Raw genomic sequence first — 13,567 nt, 5'->3', positions numbered from 1 at the left:
CTAAGTACCTATAAACTATATACTTACATGCAAATATATATATATATATATAAGTATAATTTTATCAGGGCCTGATAAAATTGGTAACCCACAGGTATCCTCTGTGATTCAGTGAATCTTAGGCCTCTCCTTAAAGTTTGATTGTGGCTTCCCACCACAATAAATTAAAGACACCCTTGGTTATATAAGGTGGTCTCCAGCCTTATTTTTTCAGAAAGTTGCTGTGAAAGTAACTTCTTTACAAGAAAATATGTTGGACAAGAAAATATGAAAAAGCTTTTTTTCATAGTACAATCAGCATTTGTTACTGATTTCCTGAATTAAGTTTTAATTAAGTTTTAATTAAGTTTAATTAAGATTTCCTGAACACCTTGAAAAAGAACATCTAAAATAAATTTTCATTGTTATCCATTTCTGTATTGGATTTGAAAATAACCTCTTAAGTTTTGGAAATTTTATTTGTGCATAAATCAGTTGTCAGATGTGTTGCCTTAAAATATTAACTAGTGCTTCAAACAAAATTTTAAGTAAAAATTTAAACAACCTAAAATTTCGTGTGGATATTGCAGAATTAGTTTTAGCCATAAAAGCTCATAAATGTGTCATAAAGGTGTTTAAAGAATCAGTTGTCCATAGCAATAATTGAGTATTTTCAGGATATTGTAGACTCTAGGGCCTTGCCTTCTCAAGCTTGTGCTCCCTGGACCAGCAGTATCATGTCATCTGGAAGCCTGTTGAACTGCAGAATTTCAGGATCCATTGCAGAACCATCCAGTCAGAATCTGCATTTTAACAACTCCCAGGTGATTAGAATGCACATTAAATTTGAGAAGCACTGTCCTAGGAGATTGCTGCTTTAACTTGGGGCTTTTTGTTTCACTCTGCAGTTACGAGTCATTTTTAAAGAATTCTAATTCTATTTGGATTCTCCCTCCCCATCCTGCCATCCCTTAGGACTCAAATGAAACTAGCATAGTTTACCCATAGAATTCCTGGGAATATGAAAAGTATAGTCCTGGGAATGTTTAAAATATCTGTAAGGGCAAAGTGGGTCCCTAATAGCATATGTTTGATTACCAAGAATCAGAGGATAGGCATTTTATAAAAATCCAGAAGTTCTCAACTGATAAAGTACCTGCGATGTGCAGAGTTTAAGAGCAGGGAAAAATAATCACTACTAGGGAATTAGGATATATTAAATCTTCTTCAGACATACCAGACCTGCTCCCACCCTCGAGCCTTTGCTCTAGCGCTTCCTCTGCCTGGTGTGTTCTTCCCCAGGTATCTACTCCTGCCTCCTTGGAGTCTTTTCTCACCTGGTACCTGTTAGAATCACTCTATTTCACTCTGTTTATTACTGCAACCTGTGTCTGCACCCTTAATTCCTTTTACCCTGCTCTACATTTTTCTCTCTAGCTTTAACAGTCTCTATTTCTCATGCTTGTTCCTCATCAGTCGTTTTTCCATGCCAGCATATAAACTCCATGAGGACAGGAGTCCTCTTTTTGTTTGCTATCGCATGCCCATTGTCTAGAACAGTGCCTGGCACATACTAGATGCTCAACTATTTGTTGAATGAAAAAATGAATTCTGTTGTTAAGACTTTTAATTTAGCAGAGAAATATCTATATCTTTGCATTTGTATGTATGAGAATGGTTTAACCAAGTAATATGAGAAATGAACAATAACATAAAATGAAGTAACATATAGTGAATTACTTTTTATTGCTATTGAGAAATAGGATTTACCTATTTTATGAATGAATGACCATTTGCAATATTTTTTCCATATGTGCTTTCAGAGAAAGTTTGCCAAATATGTCTCTGTTTAATAATCTGGGTTTAACTTCAGATCCAATATGTCACAAGTTAAAGACACCTGGTATTTAAACAAACCAAATTAAGTTATTAGGTTAATTGTATTTAGTGAAATCTAGCACTGTGATTACATTGTTAAACTTGCCTTTGTAGCAACAAATATGTATTAAACTCAGGACTACCCACTAATACTTAAACAGATGAACTTTGAATCTCATATTTTTCAAGAAGGCTTTGTTTAATTTTCACTTTTATTTATACTGTATGCCGCTTTTAAATTTAAAGATCGTTTTGTTTTTATTTTATTTTTTGTTTTGTTTCATCTTATTTTTGCAGACAGGCTCGAGGAGAGAGCATCCTCAGATAAGAATGTAGAGCCACTTTCTGCTCCACATAACCATCCTCCAGAAGATCCTTTTGGTTCTGTTCCTTTCATTTCTCACTCAGGCAAGTTACATATGTAACATCATGACTATCAATAAAAAATACACACAAGAACAATAAGAGTAACAAGGGCAAAAACCCTTATTATAAAGCCAAAGTAGGAATCAGGTTTTAGTTACAGCAAATAGAACAGAAAATTATTTTAACCTTTAGCCATCCTAGTTTTCCTAATGTTCTTTCCATTGGGTTATTCAATTTGTGCCTTTTGCAAACACAGAAAAATGCTGATTTGCGTAGTAGAACCATAACTGGTTCTTTCTACCTCGACTATTGGATAGTATTGAAAACTTTCATGCATGAAAATATCTCTCACTTTTATATACTTAAAATACATTTATAGACATTTTTATTCTTAGCTTTTGCTTAAAAATCCTGTTTTCCTAGTTTATACATGCTCTCTTGTAGCTGTGTTTAAAAAGTATTAGTGACTTTGTTACAATTTGTGACAAAGTACCTATTTTCTTCTTACTCCTTGCTTTGATTTCAATCCAGAATTTAATTATTCACCATTTAAGAATATTTGTGATAATATTTTCAAAGTAATTACCGAGTTAATGCTGTCGAAGATACTAGGATGGAATAGGATCCCACTTTGGCATAAATGGATTTTTGAGTTTGTATAGTTAGAGTGGAAAAACTGAGTTTAATCTTAGAAAAGGGAAATGCATTGGAAGAAATTATGCTTTACTAGAAGGTAAAGGTTTTGTTTAATATATTCAAGGTAATTGTCAGCTATGTTCTTTGGTTCTGTTTCATTTATTTCTCACTGAGGCAAGTAAAATATGTGACATCATCACTACCATTTAAAAGAACTTCATACAAGAGAGAACAGTAACAAAAGAAAAGCATTGTGAATGTAAAGCCAAAATAAGAAATAGGTGTTCAGGATTTCTGATAATACACTGAAGCAATGTTATAGCCTTTCAACATTCAGATTTGGTTATCCAGAACAGTACAGTAACTAAGAGTGTTTCTATATACTTTGATGTTCCATATTTTTACTCTTTGCCGTTTATTGAATAAGCAATCCATATTTTTGTCATTTTCTGTTAGCTTCCGTCAGGTTATCTTTTTCATGAATGATATGAAATCATTAACTGGGGAAGACAATTTACTGTGTCAGTTTACTTAATATGTATAGATGCACTCCCTCACACCCCCAGTACCCTAGGTCAAAAACTGTTACTGTTTTTTGTTTTTAAATAATAGCTCAAATGGTCTTTATAAATTCTCAAGAACATGGTACTCACTAACTTCAGATAGTGATCTGTTTGTGGCAGAAAGCGGTTTCAGTACTAGCTCTTTTTCATACTCTAGAAGGAATTACATAATCCCCTTCAGGTTTGTACATATCTATGCAACTTCTTGTCTGTTCTTTAATAGCTTCTGAAAGAACCCTGGGGAAATGAATAGGAGAATCAGGAACTAGAGTAAGCCTCAGTGATTTGCCCTTTCCTTGGGCACCCTTATTTTGGGGTTGGTCTAGGATTTCTGTAGTTAGAAATAATGCTCACAGATTTGAGCTTGATTGCTGCTGTTGCTATTTTGTTTTTCTTTTTTCCTTTGGGTATTTAACTTCTCTATTAGATTTTAAGCTTGCTGAGGGTTGAAAACATGAATTTTCTGTCTTTGAATCCTTCCCGGTAGCCAACCCAGTAAGTACCTATTAATATTCATTGACTGTATGAAAAAATTATGACTATTCCTAAAAATTCATACTCCTTGGTGTTAGGACAATGACCATAAAAAATGCCCTTTGATATAAATGCTACTGCTCCAAAAAATATTTTTAGATTTAGTGTTAATAAGAACATTGGAATAGTTTGGTTATGAAAAAATTGAGTACATAGACTAGAATAAAGGAGGGAATGGTCATAAGAGAAATGTGCCTCCAGAGAGAAGGCAATCACTTTGCTATATTAGCTTTGTTAATTTATTTTTATCAGATTCAAAATACATAATCAAAATTTAAAAATCTGAAAATAACTTACTGCCACTGACCTATTCATCATCAAGATTAGAAATACTTTGTTATAAATAATTTTTAGGTAACAATAAAGTATTTGAAGGCATTCATTTTCCTCTAAGAGTAAAATAATTGAATCTCTGAAGCAAAAAACTTCCTCATAAGCTTTATGAAGAAATTGGAAAAAGAAAAAGGAATTCTACCCATTGAAAATATATTCCACGTGGCACTGTGAGCATCTGGAGATTTATAGGACTAGGACAGAAGAAAGGCAAGAAACTACTTCTAAGTATTGTGTGTGTGCAATACAGGGTGATATGTATATGTGATAAGCCATCTTACTTGAATCTGAGAGTTGACAATTCTGAACATAATTTAATTTTAGGTAAACCATATAGAGAGTGCTAGCTGAGAATAAAATGAATTCAGTCATGAGGCAGAATGCTATAAGAACTGTAGTGGCAAAGTGAATTTAAGAGACACACTGTCTTAAATCTAGTGTTCCTTACACTGGTTTTATTAGGAATTGTGTTCTTTTTATTTGGAAAGAAAAATTGCTGTTAAAACTTTTAATCTTAACTTTGAAATTATAATGAATTAGTTTTTACTTTGCTTTTCTTCAGTTTATCATAATTTTATAAAATTATTTTTAAGCTACATTTTTAAGTTAAAATAACATGTGTATCTACTTTAAAAAGTTGGATTTAACAAGGTTTATAATGAAAAAAAGTCACTTCTCTGCTTGCTCCCTCCCTATACCCTTTCCCTGTTCAGACTCCCTGGAGATAATTTTTCACTTCTGGCATTGTAATATGTCATGCTTATTCTTCTATTTCTTACTTTTTTTTTCAATTTTAGATGATGTGTATAGACTTCGTATTTTGGAAAATGATGATTTAGATTAATTACACTGTTAGCACCCAGCCCCAATCACATGCACCTGTCCTTTCGCTAATTTCCAGTACAGTTTTGACACTGTTGTTGGTTGTCCATGTTGTTCAATGTGTACATTTTATGCATATGTAAGTATTTGTCACTGAGGTCCAGTATACCATTTTTACATTTCCTTCTATAAGGTTTTATTTTTCCTGGAGTTAATTATAATGATGTTTATAAAAATGACTGTGTTTTGTTCCCTGGTTTTTTCTGTACCCTGTCATTGATTCATCTCCATTTGGAAACGTACATTTCCTCCCAATTTAAGGTGGCTGTCATTTTCATTTTTACTTGATTATGTCTCTGGCGGAGCTCTGCAGCCTGAGTCGGTTGCTTCCTGTGCCTGCCACGCACTTATCATCCTAGTATTTTCCTTTGCCCGTCGATCCTCCTGGGAATTCTTGGATCTCCTCTCTTCCTCTTTCTTGGTTAGTAGAGCAACTCCTCTAGAAATTTCTTGAGAAAATATATATGCACGGGAGGAAAACTTTTAAACTTTGCTGCCTTTTTTGCCTAACCTGACACTTGACTGATAATTTGGCTGGGTAAATAATTCTTTGTTGGACATAATTTTTCCTTGTGAATCTTCAAGGTACTGCTTCATTGTATTCTAGCTTCAAAAAAAGGGATAGGGGGCTTTTACTAGAGGAATGGCTGCACTCTATGCCCCTAACCCTAGGTCCCATAGCCTCTACTATTTAGAAGCGAAAATACCTGTTTCTTCTCCTTGTTAGCTGCATGTACGGCAGATCCGGTACAGTCAGCAGCCTTAGTTTGTCTGTATGGATGCCTGTTGGTTGCCTTGGCTTATGAGTATCACTTTTGGACTTCTTAAGAAACTTAGCTGAAGGTAACATTTTGGTAGACCATGTCTTCAAATGAATCAAATCTAGCTTTCCTTCTTCTTAGCTTTAAACATTTCTTTATGGGCAAGATTAAATTTTGGAATTATTCTTTTACCCAGAAATCAAATAATTATATCAAGAATCTGTTTGGTGCTGTATAGAAAGGGAATATCTTATTCCATAAGCTGATATCTTAATTATAATGGAATTATATATACCTTTTATGTCAGGTTACTAAGCTGATATTAGTAGTGTGGTGTGTCATAGAGAACATTGACTTTCGAATGATAAAGCCCTGGGTATGAATCTTAGTTCTGTCCCAGATTAACCATGTGATACCGGGTGTTGCCTAATTTCTTAGAGGGTTTCTGTATCTTAAATTGGGGATAATATTAGCTAGTTGATGAGATTGTTGAAAGGATTAAATGAGAGCATGTTATACAACACACGAACATCCTTAGTGTTGGTCGCTATTGTGGCTCTCGTAGGTTGTGTTATTAAATAGTAGTTTTACTACTTACCACTAAATTCCAAAATCTTAGTGTTAAATAAGTTTTGAAGCTGCCATCTAGCTTGTAGTAGTACAGAGTTCCAGTAATAATAAGCTAACTACCGAATTACATCTTTTAATGAAGTGTAAAACCTGTCTGTGAAGCTGTTCCCCACCAAGAACTGTTTTAACAGTGCCGTTTCTATTTTTATTAAAGCATTAACTCCCACTGTTCAGTACAGTTTACACACAAACATCCTGTTAAAAGCATGGTGCTCGTTCCCAGTCCTGAAACGCACCCAGCCTTCCTTCTCCCCGAGGCATCGTGTTGCAGTTAGTTGAATGAATTACAGCGTGGACAACCTAATTTTAATAAACACTCTCAAATTCTGAAACATATAGTATTTGAAGAATTTCGTCACTGAAGTTTTAGATTTCTTGTATTGCATTTCATCTTTAATTAGGTTTGGTGAACTTCCCTTACTCTCCCCAACCCCAGACCTACCTCATGGGTCTCATTATCTCACAGGGAGTTAAATTGAATTTAGGGTTGGGAAGGTCACATCATATATAACGAATACTTGTTGGAACATAAATTATTACAGATTGTCAGTCCAATTGCTGGGTCATTTTATAAGCCATGATGAGTGTACTGTTTATAACTTTAGATTCTAGTAATTCTTGAAGATCAAGAATTTTCCTCTTCCAGAATGTCAGTAATAATGGTTACCTTACTGAATTGAATAGTTACCTTATTGAACTGAATGGTTACCTTATTGAATCCTACTGTACACGTACAGTGGAAACAGTCTCAGAGCAGGATCAGTGACTGGCTTAAGGTAAGATAGTTTATAAGCAGGAATCCAGCTCTGTCTGATGCCAAACTCTGTTCTATAAACAGTCGCAAAACAAAAGTGTTAAATGACTTGTTTTACCAGTGTTCAGTGGATGTTCTGTGTGAATTGTTCCACTTGTACATGTGTTTTTGATGTATCTGTGGGACGACGTGAGCTTCACGTCCAACTCCTCCGTCACCTTGATTCCTCAAGTATCAAGGGACTTGTTTTGAATGAAAACCTACAATAATATGAGTGACGTGATAGAAATGTCAGTTTTATGACATTTTTAATCAGAGTGGCAAATACTGCCTTGTCGCTTGGCCTGTCTTGAGAGAAATCGTACAGATTTTGATAAAACCACCTAATCCAGTAATCCTTGGGTCTGGCATGGTAAATTGCTGAGAAATGATGGCAGGCAGTATGCTTCCAATTCAAAGTGAGCTTTAAAGTCTTACATCCCCTCCCTTATACCCCAAACGATGAGACAACAGAAGGCATGTAATTACAATAGCAGTTTCAAGCCATTCATCCTCTATAATCCGATAGCAAGGAAAAGAACATCAAAACAAAATTTTCTTGAAACTGGAAGCTTCTTATGTGATTAAAAATGTACCACCTATTTTATAACTAAAAGAACTGTCCTCTAAAAGATGGAAACCTGATTAGAAGAATGGTAATATGAATAGTATGATGCAGCTATGCCCCTCTCCCCACATTGTTTTGGATGTATTCTAAATATTTTGTGTTTTTTGGTATAGTTTATAGAGGTTCATTTATGTGGTTTAAGAACACATTTGCAGTATTTATTTAAAATAGTGTGGCATTACCCAGGATCTCATTCTTTTCACAAAGTATTTGTTTAAAAGAATACTAAGTATATGAAAGTCTCTGAAAATTGATGATAAATTTTAGCTTTTGAGTTTGGAGTCATCTTTCGGACTGTGTAAAACTATGATGTCTTTGAACTTTTAGCATCTAGAAATAGCTTTTTATGAAAACCCGAGCTTGGAATAGATGAATTCATGTTCTTAGGTTCTTCATTTGGTGGATTCATGTTCTTAAATTCATTTGGTTAGATAAGCTTGTTCTTCAGAACCTCCCAGTTGGTTGTACCTCTGTCAGTCATTTTCCAGATCACTAGAATCAGGATTAGTACATGGGTTTCACAACTGTTAAAGTGAATGATAAGTTTCTTGAAGTCAGGAATTGTCGTATCTTTGTATGCCCCGTACAGTACCTTGATGAATGAATTCATTATCAAAGTATACTTCGGTAAAATCTAATATAAACTTTCTCTCTCTCACACACCCTAATAGTTAATGAGCTTTCACTAGATAAGATGAATTTTATTAATGTTCAGCTCTATCAGGTAAGTTCCATGATTGTCCTTATTTTACAGATGAGGAAACTGAGGCTTTTTTGGATGTTGATCTTCTGCGGATTTTGTAAAGTTGTGTATGCTTTCATTTGTTGATAAAGCCTTATAGTATTTCCAGAACTTAACCCTACAGGGTTAAAGTATTTATCGTACCGTTCAACAAAACACTGTTTACTGAAATAGAAACAATACTGTGCTCATTCTATTAGTTTTTCGTTTTTTTGTTTTAGTTTTTAAAAATTTTCAGGCATAGCTTTTGTAAATTTTCAGGCAGGATACAAAAGGAACACACGACAAGTCTGTGGTATTTTGCAGGGGGTTGGTGCTAAGCTATACTGAATGTTTGCTGGTGATGATATTCTACTGGTAGTTTAATTGTAGAATTTACAGATGAGAGTTTTAAAACTAGTGTCATCAGCAAAGAAGTCACTATGGCCTTAAACTTGGACAAGTCATTCAGCTTTTCCCTAGTTTCAAATTATTTATGTATATAAAGAGATTGGACTCGGTCTTTAAAAATCTCTTCTTGTTGTTTGCTTTCAAGATATAGTTGGAACTATGAAACAGGATTAAAGTCACTGAAAGAAAGAAATGAGAAGAGAAACCAGAAAGCCAGGGGATGAGCATTGGTTGGTAACACTGCGTATTTTGAAGTGGTAGGAAGTCATCATGATAGTGCTCTGCCATGGAAAGCAAGGGGAACATTTTTGAAGATGTGGTTTAATAAGACTGAAGGGGAAAGACCGTAGCAAACCTTACAGGACATTTTCACCCTAATGTTGTATGGGAGCCTAAATGGTGGGGAGTTAAGAGAGAATGTATGAAAACCCCTTGGCACTGCATTTCACTCAGGACAATATTAGTTACTATCTTCTCTGGTTCATTTCTCAGTACCATTAGAAATGTATAGTAGGTACTCCACAAATAATCATGAAATGATGGTGTAATACATTGGCAATAGCAATAATATAGCCCTTGACTGAGTGCCTACAATGTGCCAGCACTGTTACAAGCACTTAACCTGAATTCTCACTTTAATCCCCGCTGCGTTTCTCTGAGGCAGATATAATTGCCGTGTCCCTACTTTACAGCCGAGGAAACTGAGACACTAAGTAATACCTGACTCCAAATGAGAACACAGGTCATCAAAGGACACTTTGATGAAGTAAGGGAAGTATACTATATATTTTGATATAGACAGTTACCAAGTGGTTAATTTGGTATTTCACTTATTTAGTAAATGCTTGTTATTTTATGGATGGTACTGAATAATTGAAGCACTACTTTGTTAGCTTTGAACTACTATCTTGAAATTCTATATCTGAGGTATATTAAGCCATAAAGCAGTGAGAATATGCAGAATTTATGTGTGTAAATAAGTACTAGTTCTCGAGAGAGGAATTTATATGCCACACGAGAATTTAAGACTTCATAACATCATTGCTGTTCTTAATAGTTTACCCAAATCTGCATTGTCTAACTTAGTCACTCACCTTATTCTCAGGGTTTGGCTCTGATTCGATTTTGGCTATTTCCTGCGATCAAACCCAACCTCAAAAGATGAGGATTACTCAAAAAGCTGAAATTTTTACAGTTTGTAGTTCCAAGGCACAAAACAGAAATAAAAATATCCTGACAAGAAGCCATCAAAGTATCATTCTACTGTATTTAGTTTAAGGAAAGAAGAATGCCCTACTTAGAGCCAAAAATAAAGATTGGTCAATATATGAAATTTTACAGGGTTTTACCAGTATCATTTAATGGAGAAAAATGCAACTGAGGTATGATCCTGGGCACATTCTAGACATTCGTTTATGCTTTAAATACATGTTCCTGGTGCTTACTGTAAATATTACAGCTCCCCTTCTGCCTACCTGAAAACCAGCCATTTTTATGTTAATAACACAAATCTCAGTAGATATAGGGATTATTAGGATTTGGGATATATTGAATTATAAGGCAACATATTTAGGCTATACTTTTGGGAAATTAACTTAAGCAGTGAAATAATCCTGATTTAAATTTCGTGGTAAACCAAATGTGTAATATTTGCTCTAACGGTTTGGAAGAAGCAGTCTAGCACCAAGAGCAAACAGTAGGAATATCTGAATTTTTTTTAATGACAGAAATATGTTTAGCCAAAGAAATAGGTTTTAAAAGTTGATGGCACTCAGCTATGAAGTCACATTTTAAACCACTGTACATTGTACAGTTGGTAACCAACTTTCTAACTTGTAATACTTATTTTGACAGTCTTGTGCCTTTGGAACAGGACTAAAAGTCTTAGAATATATTGAAATAATTAAAAAAAATTTTATTGGAGTATAGTTGATTTACAATGTTGTGTTAGTTTCTGCTGTACAGCAAAGTGAATAGCTGTACATACACATATATCCACTCTTTATTAGATTCTCTTCCCATATAGGTCATTATGGAGTATCGAGTAGGGTTCCTTGTGCTATACAGTAGGTCCTTATTAGTTATCTGTTTTATATATAGTAGTATATGTTGACCCCAATCTCTCATTTATCCCTCCCCCCCTTTAATTTCCATTTCTTTCTCAGTTTTTTGCAGCTTCATAGTGAAGAGAGGAAAATTAAGTGGATGGCTGTTGTCGCAGAAAGTGAGACTTTATCTAGGATGGTTGTAACCTGCAGCTTTGGAGCGTAACTTTTCCCCAGCAGGAGGTGCTACAGAGAGATAACCACTTGTACTTCAGACTGTGCTTCATGGTGCTTCATATTTGAGCTGCTCCTAGTATGCTGGCAGAGAGGCCCATTGCTGCTCTTGATTCTATGTTAGGTTATGAAGGAGTGGAAGGATGGAGGAGTAGAGAAACATTTAAGCAGGGTCAGGGTGGGTAGGTTCTGAGAATATGGGAGAAAAAAGGAATTTGGATAAATATTTTTGATTGCTTGTTTTAGTTTTATGAAGGGGCGGCAATAAAAGAAATAAAACCAGTCTGTATACACCAACCAGAAATTTCCCCAGTTGCCCACAACCATTGGGTCCAGAAAGTAGGTAGGAAGTTGGAGTATGATGTATGAGATAATTGAGTTTGGCCTTGCTCTGGAGATGAGGACAGTTAACTTTACCAAGTGCTTTTGAGTCAGGCACTACTTTAAGTCCTTTCTTTACAACAGTCCTACAAAGTAGAACCTGTTATTATCATATTATTCTCTCATAATACTATATATTCCCTCACGTATGAGGGAGCAGAGTAGAGAGAGGATTTAGCTGTGGTCTTAGTAGAGATTGTTACTAGGTTAACTTGATTAGCTCTGCATTGATTTTGCATAAGGAAGGAATAACAGTAAATCGATAAATTATGATTAAAAAAGGGGTTTTCTTTCTCCTCTCAAAGAAAAAGTGCATGATCATGGTTCTGTTTAAAATACTGAAAAACTAGAAACAACCTAGATGTAAAACAACCTAGAGGTGAATACTTAAATGCTATACATACAATGTTTTATTATGTTTCTATCAGAATTACTAAATGGACTATGTTGATACCTGTAAAAGATGCGTTAAAAATGGTAAGTGAAACCCTACAAATTTATATCCACACTGACAATTTAAAAAGCAGATCTGTATAGCACCTTACAACAAAGAAATACATATCTGTATTAATACAACTTTGAGAAGCTGACAAAAGGCAGACAGAGCAGGGAGTAGAAAGTGACAAATGTGTTCTGGAAAGCAATGTTGACCATTTGGGTAAAGGAGACAGTTAATTTAGAAGACGAGGATTAATATAAGAATACCAAGAGAAGGTCAAGTGAAGGACTCTTGTCCTATGTTAAATGTTCCAGAAGATTTCTAGGAACAGAACTCTGTGCCCTAGAAATGGAACATTTTCCAGGGAAATTGTCGAGCGGCATTTTCCCTAAGTGCTTTTTGCAAAATTGTTTATAAAGGTTAATAGGTGTTACATGTAACAAATAAAAGTGTTTGTAGCGAAGCAAATTTGGGAAACCCTAGGCTTCATTCAGTCAGATTCTTCTGTGTACAATGTGTCAGCACCTTTAGTACGATGAGCATTTTCCAGGTGAGTGGTGGTGGTGAGGGGTACATTGTAAAGTGCAGCGTTTCATAAACTCATGCGCCTGAGACCACAGAACTGTTTGGTTCTTGTTACGGGAATAGGCGTTCTGCAGAAGACACTTTAGGAAGCATACTGGAATGTTCCTGGAGGCGTCCATGAGCAGGCAGGAGGGGTGCCCATGTGGCTCTCTGTGGGTGGGTAAGTGCCTGAAGAGGTACTAAGTTAACGTGTATCTTAGAGGGACTGTCCTAAAGTCAGGGGTGATTGCAAGTCTTTGCCATCGCATTTTTTGCTTTTGGATAAAAATTCATGAAAATAAATGCTCTGGCTAATCTAAAAGTAATCTTTGTTTTTAATATCAGAAGTATGCTGTATGGAGAAGTCAAATGAAAATCTGCATTTGATTTGATTTTAATCTGTTAGGATTTAAGATAAGCTTATTATGAATATGTAAAGATACAGCATATAACTCTTGGCTGGTTTCAGGGAACTGGCAGATGAATAATGGATGAAGATTATATTTGTATTTAAGTATAACTGATAGAAATCTCCACATCTTCTCTCCCCCTCACTCCTCAGCCCCACTAGATTTCCTCCCCACTCCCCGCTTCACGGTTGTCAACAACCTGCATGAGCTGACCGGAGCCAGTGGCCATTTCCGTCGTCAGTTCATTGGCCTTCTTTGCATCACCCCGCGCAGTTGTCTACTCCCTCCCCCGGAAACACTCTCCTCTCTTGGCTTCGGCAACATTACACTCACCTGCATTTGGTCTTCCTCTCTGGCACTTCCCTGTTTGCTTTGCAGG

General features: G+C 35.4%; 1 protein-coding gene across 4 annotated transcripts in view; it reads left to right on the top strand.

Moving 5' to 3' along the window:
* The window catches only part of BMP2K (BMP2 inducible kinase), a 126,366-nt gene that overhangs the window by 105,219 nt on the left and 7,580 nt on the right, over nucleotides 1–13,567 (top strand). For 3 of the 4 annotated variants that reach the window (XM_060147962.1, XM_060147964.1, XM_060147966.1), the window contains one exon: nucleotides 2,155–2,265. The exons of the other annotated variant lie outside the window; for it this stretch is intronic. In XM_060147962.1, the coding sequence (XP_060003945.1) occupies nucleotides 2,155–2,265 (111 nt within the window). The remainder of the gene's footprint in view (nucleotides 1–2,154; nucleotides 2,266–13,567) is intronic. 4 annotated transcript variants of the gene reach the window in all.

The sequence above is a fragment of the Lagenorhynchus albirostris genome, chromosome 4, assembly GCF_949774975.1.
Source record: "Lagenorhynchus albirostris chromosome 4, mLagAlb1.1, whole genome shotgun sequence".
Taxonomy (NCBI): Eukaryota; Metazoa; Chordata; class Mammalia; order Artiodactyla; family Delphinidae; genus Lagenorhynchus; species Lagenorhynchus albirostris.
This window is presented reverse-complemented; position numbering and strand designations above follow the sequence as displayed.